This window comes from Brachyhypopomus gauderio, chromosome 5, assembly GCF_052324685.1.
Source record: "Brachyhypopomus gauderio isolate BG-103 chromosome 5, BGAUD_0.2, whole genome shotgun sequence".
Classification (NCBI taxonomy): Eukaryota; Metazoa; Chordata; class Actinopteri; order Gymnotiformes; family Hypopomidae; genus Brachyhypopomus; species Brachyhypopomus gauderio.
The window spans coordinates 12,944,097-12,950,096 of record NC_135215.1 but is presented as its reverse complement, the minus strand read 5'-3'; the positions used below and the strand labels follow the sequence as shown (position 1 = coordinate 12,950,096).

Here is a 6,000-nt window from a genome sequence, read left to right as displayed (position 1 = left end):
GTGCAAGGTCAGGTAGATGTCATTACGGACGTCACCGGGCATGATGATCTCAGGGAAGCCCAGCTTCCGGGCCACCACTGTACTCCGGTCCACTAGGTGGGGGTATTCCTTACGTATCTGAACGATATCGCCTACCAGTGCCTTCATAGTCACCCACAGCCCTGGGAAGTAAAACACAAGTGAACCCTAAGCATAAATAAGCAGTGACTGGAAACAGACATGAATGAGAAAAGCACTGCTTGGACTCTCTGTGTGTAGTCACTAGATCTGATCCCAAATGACTGATCTTAGATTCAAAATGAAGGATAATCCTGACGACCTTCCAATATGAAGAAGCAAATGGGTCTACGTCATTTATATAATTGATCTCTAACCTGTTATCTCTCTATTCACTGTCCTCTCTCTCTCTCTCTCTCTCTCTCTCTCTTTCTCTCTCTATCTCTCTCTCTCTCTCTGTCTATCTCTCTCTACTTGCTGGTGTTATTGAAAGCTATAAACCTTAGCTCTTGTATTTCTGAGGCAGATCGTTGTATAATCCAGACTTCCACTCTCTCGCACGATGGCTTATTGGACACACTGGTAAAATGCACCTTTAGTGGAGAGAAATAACAGCACTGTACTTTAGCGGAGACCCCACGGCACTGTAACGTACCCTGTCCTCCACTGTCTCCTCGGGAGGCTGTCACCTTGTTCAGGAGCGTGTGGAGAAAATCATTCTCAGCCAAGACCCTGTATGTACCCAGGAGTGCACACAAACACACACACACACACACACACACGCGCACACACACATGCACACAAACACATGCACAGGCACACACGCACACACACATGCATAGGCACACACGTACAGACATTGAAATCAATCACCAAGCAAGCTCATCAGCATTACATTACATTAAAAGGCATGCAGTAGAAATGTGATAGGTAAAAGAGAAAGATTGTTGGGGTAGGATAAAGTAGGAGAGGAGACTTACGGAAAAAAAGGTATAAAGAACTGCTTTTCTTCATCACACTCCATTTTTCCTTTAATGATGTCACTGATGTCCATCACTGGCAAAGAATTATCAGCACACAATGAGGACTAGTGGCTTTTTAAAAGACAAACAACACGTCTTTCAAATGACACCAAGCTAAGAAGATGGACTGCACACGGGGCACACTCAGAAAGACCACCACAGTAAGCACCTCACCTGCCACACCAAACGGCCTGCGCAGGCCCAGGGTGCACTTTTTGTTGGTGTCCTTCAGGTCCATACGTCCAACACGTACAATCTGACATATCAGATAAATCTTTTCTCTGTTCAGGTCTTTGTTTCCTAAATCCTACATGGAAACAGAAAGACTGAGAGTTACACAACATGAACATCTTGAAAGATCTACAGCTTATTGTTCTGGTTGGAAATGGAACTTGCACTATGGTCTTAACTAGTTGATGTGATAGATTTGATGCAATAAAAAAGAGATGCCGCCCTCTAGTGGTAGCTTACCGTAAAGACCACCTTCAGGTTGTTCAGCATGTCAACATCTTTAGGAAAACCTTTGTCTCCCCATCGTATTAGGTAGTTCTCACTGCAGAGAGAGAGAGAGAGACAGTGAGAGAGGAAGACAGTGAGAGGAACAGAGATGGTGGGATACATATCAGAACACTGGCTTCAAATTGTTAAGCTCATTGAGAGCATTGTTTTAGTTTAAAGCGTTTGATTGGAGAAAAGCGCAGTCTGGCCCTCCAAGGACGCTGGGGGGGGGGGGGGGGGGGGGGGTGGAGGAGGACAGTGGGGCGAAGTGGGGAGCCGTATTGCTGCACTGACCCACCTGCTGCGACTCACCTGATGATGGCTTGTTTGAGAGGGTCGTACAGAGACATGAACAGCTCTGACTCCTCACCAATGCGGCAGACGAAGTTGCGCACAAACACGTAGAGACTGTGCGTGGGCGAGGACTGGATCCGCGCAGACACCCCGGAATGATCCAACTGGACACTAGACTGGAGCAGGGAGAGATTCAGTCATGCAAATTCACCTCACTCTACTGCTCCTGGGCCAGGGCAACCCCTGGCTGAACAGGCCCCGCCCAGTACGACAGTACTACAGGAGCATAGAGACCAATGTGCACAACGTGTATGAGGAACGGATCCCCTTTACGACAGAGTTCATCACAACGCGAGCACCCCGAGAGAGCTGTGAGTGCTGGCATCTCTAACCTGCTCCTCTTTAATGCGCTCGTTGATGGTGGCAGTGGCGTCCTCATGGGCCCGGAACAGGCTGATGACACTGGCGGTGTCTGGGTCCAAAATATTCCCATTCCCATCCCTCACAACCAGATCCAACTCCAAAATCCTACCGGGAGAATGGGGACGGGTGGGACCGTTGTGGGGGGACAAAGAGAGGGATGGAAAGATGGAGACTGAGACTGAGACTCTCTTCAAAGCCCAAAATAACCACCTTTCAGTCCTAAAAAAACATCTCAGAATTATTGTGACACATTTCCATTCAACTTTCACAGATCACTGAACAGATCGCTACCTTTGAAATTACTTCACTAACACACACACAAAGTCTATGTGTGTGTGTGAGAGAGAGAAAGAAAGATTGAGTGATGGATGGAGAGGGAGAAACAGAGACAGACATAGAGAGACATAGATAATGAGATAGATGGATGAGACATAAAGCGAGTGAGATAGATGAATGAGACATAGAGAGAGTGAGATAGATGGATGAGACAGACATAGAGAATGAGATAGATGGATGAGACAGACAGAGAATGAGATAGATGGATGAGACAGACATAGAGTGAGATAGATGGATGAGATAGAGAGCAGAGCTGTTCAAAAGTCGCAAAATACAAGTCCAAGTCAAGTCACGAATCTTTAGGCTTGAGTCAAAGTCAAGTCTCAAGTCTATGCCAGGATAAGCTTAGGGACAGGAGTTGGAAAATATTTTATATATTAGCTCTCGGTGTCTTTTATCGCCAATAGCGTTGAGAATAAAAAAAAAAGTAAGCTCTCGTCTTAGAATGACATTTAAACTTTATTTTAGCAAAAATCTCATCTGAAAACTACTTACGTATCCCTGTCATTTTGCGGGCTGAAAAACCGTAGATAGCGTCACTCATTTCTGACGATTATTTTTGTAAAACGATCTTAACGTGGTGGCGATATTGGAGGACGAACATATTTTCTCAAGATAACGTCAAAGCAAACAAAAATATAATTACGAAAAAAAGTTATATCTTTGAGTCTTGAACATTCATTTACACACTTATCACTCCTGTAAACAATAATTGTGGTGAGTAAAATACTTACATTCATTTACAGTAAAAACGTGTGTTGATAAAAGTAGTGGTGTGGGTGTGTTTTCAGGTGCTTGTGAAGTCAAATGTGATCGTTCCAGTGTCTTTAATTTGTTTCTCACAGTCACGAGAATAATGGGCTGCGTATCAAATTACCGAAAAAAGTAAGGAATAACGGAAAAAATAAACACACAAAGGAAGTATTTTTCTACAACTCGCACACAGCGTCATGAGTTATTTTGAACGAATCGAGTCGAGATAATTAGGAACGAGTTTCAAGTCAAGTCTGAAGTCTTTTCGTAGGCGACTTAATTGCGACTTCGATTCGAGTTGCTCACTTGAGTGCCCATTTCTGATAGAGAGTTGAGATAGATGGATGAGACAGACATAGAGTGAACGTGATTGGTGGAGAGGGAGAAACACAAGGAGAAAGAAAACAGGAGCATACACTGCTATAATAGCAAGTGTAGGTGGAGTCCACTACATCATCATGGAGAAAAGAGAAAAAGAAAAATATGGAACAGAGAGAGAGAGAGACAGAGAGAGAGAGAGAGAGAGAGAGAGAGAGAGAGAGAGAGAGAGAGTCTATCTTTCTACAAAGATAATTCTGCTTAAAAGGACAGGGCAGTTTTAAGTGGTGCCAAGGCTTGATTACTTGATTAAACTCTTCTCAACGAGCCCCCAGAGTTGTGAGTCATGGAGAGGCCTGCCCAAGGGCGAGGACTCCATATCCTTGTTTCTGTCCATGACCCTTTATTACCAAACCTCACAGATCTGAGCTAATCACCATCTACAGCAGGATAACATCAACCAGCAAAATAAGTATAACTAAAGACAAATACTCTCCCAGGACTAAACACAGTCACCACCCACAACTAAAAAGTCACCACCCCAGACTAAATAGAGGCACCACCTCCAGGATAGACACAGTCACCACCCCAGACTAAATAGAGGCACCACCTCCAGGATAGACAGAGTCACCACCCCAGACTAAAAACAGTCAACACCCCAGACTAAACAGAGTTATCAACCTGGACGAATCACAGTCACTACCCAGAACCAAGCACAGTCAATTGGACTAAACACAATCACCAATTTGGACTAAACACAATCACCAATTTGGACTAAACACAGTCACCACACCAGACTAAATACAATCATCAACCTGGACTAAACACAGTCACCACGCCGGACTTCACACAGCTTCAGGCCACCACACCAGCATTCTTTAGTGACAGCTTGTATACCAATAATAACAGTAGACTACTGAAGAGAAATAATAACAATGACAACAAACCCAAACCTTGATACATGCTCTGGAAGGACATGCATAAGAAAAACACCCCAATTGTTGTAGACAGACTAACAAACACAGAAAGAGAAGGCACAGCTACTGTACTTGTTTCCATAGTCGATTTTAGATGTGACTTTCTGTTTGAGCTCCTTAAACTCGTCCCCTGGCAAGGTGCCAGAGAGCAGCTGGGAACGCCACTCGATCAGGTCCCACATCAGTCTTTGAACTTGGCTAAAACGCTCACCCTTATTGGTCTGCAGGGTCAGAACAAAGGGATACACAATACACTGACAGCACAGTATAATAGAGCTTTATGAATAGTATCTTCCATTAACTCCACCTTACATTAGCACAAACACAGATTCTATGCGCGCACACACACGCACACAAATACACATACAGCATAAGCATATGACACAGTACCACAAACAGCTGCTTCCAGATACTGCCCCATTCTCTCAGTGTGGTGGTGACCTCCTTCACTAAGGGCATCTCTGCAGAGGTCACAACCTCATCATTCCTGAAGAGGAATAACAGAACACAAGACGGAAATGAGATAAAAGCAGTGTGTTCTACAACACAAGGATTTATGCTGAATCACAAATGAATGTGCTTAAAACTCATTCACCCCCGTTTTTCAATAATAACTTCCTTCAGCTCAATGAAACTTGCGGGAAACACCCCCTGTAGAACAGACACCGATTACATGTGTTTGAATTCAGCTGTGTAACAAGAGAGGAAAAGATCTGAATGAAGAGATGAGAGAGGATCACAAACACAGAGAGAATGTCTCCCTACCTTCTGTTCCTTATTCCTGCTCACATAGCCTTTATACCAGCCTGCAATGACAGCAGTAGCAAGAATTTGTGTTATATTCCCACTGATTCCTCAAAATAACCTTTTGGCAAATTCTAGTTTCATCTGGTCTACCCCTTTGTGAGCCATAACAATAAAGGATTGAGTTCTTTTTTAATCTCTTACAGAAATATAAACAGTTTTTTCCAAGAGTTCCTCGGGCTCTTTCCTTCTGTGTGCTGTGGAGAGGCTACAACTGTGCTGCCTTCAATTTGGTGCATAGCAGCCAGTCATTTAGAATCAGAACCCTAACATGTCAGTAACAAAATGGCGGAGCAGAACGAAGAGAACCAAGTTAAAATCCATTTCACCTGCTTGACTGGTGCCAGCCCAGAAGGGAAAGAACATCTTGTAGCAACACTTTGGATAAGGAGGACCCTAGTCCCCCAACATCCCACAATCCTGCGGTCTTACCGTCATATGCTTCCTGTATGTGCACTGTTTCGCCCACCACAAGTGATAGCTGCCTCTCGTGTGCGGCTGTGAAATTCCATTTAACTTAAAAAAAGAGACAATGAGAATTAGAAATGACCACAACTCCAACACCAAGTCCTCTCACA

General features: G+C 44.1%; 1 protein-coding gene across 1 annotated transcript in view; it reads right to left on the bottom strand.

Moving 5' to 3' along the window:
• Positions 1–6,000, bottom strand: part of dock2 (dedicator of cytokinesis 2) — an 83,790-nt gene that overhangs the window by 72,679 nt on the left and 5,111 nt on the right. Inside the window, exons 2-13 of the mRNA XM_077005808.1 lie at positions 5,855–5,938; positions 5,384–5,424; positions 5,214–5,269; positions 5,009–5,105; positions 4,691–4,839; positions 2,204–2,339; positions 1,830–1,987; positions 1,491–1,572; positions 1,194–1,326; positions 978–1,053; positions 653–729; positions 1–161 (exon numbers count right to left, since the gene is read on the bottom strand). The exon at positions 1–161 is cut by the window's left edge and continues 90 nt beyond it. Coding sequence (XP_076861923.1) covers positions 1–161; positions 653–729; positions 978–1,053; positions 1,194–1,326; positions 1,491–1,572; positions 1,830–1,987; positions 2,204–2,339; positions 4,691–4,839; positions 5,009–5,105; positions 5,214–5,269; positions 5,384–5,424; positions 5,855–5,938 — 1,250 coding nt within the window. The remainder of the gene's footprint in view (positions 162–652; positions 730–977; positions 1,054–1,193; positions 1,327–1,490; positions 1,573–1,829; positions 1,988–2,203; positions 2,340–4,690; positions 4,840–5,008; positions 5,106–5,213; positions 5,270–5,383; positions 5,425–5,854; positions 5,939–6,000) is intronic.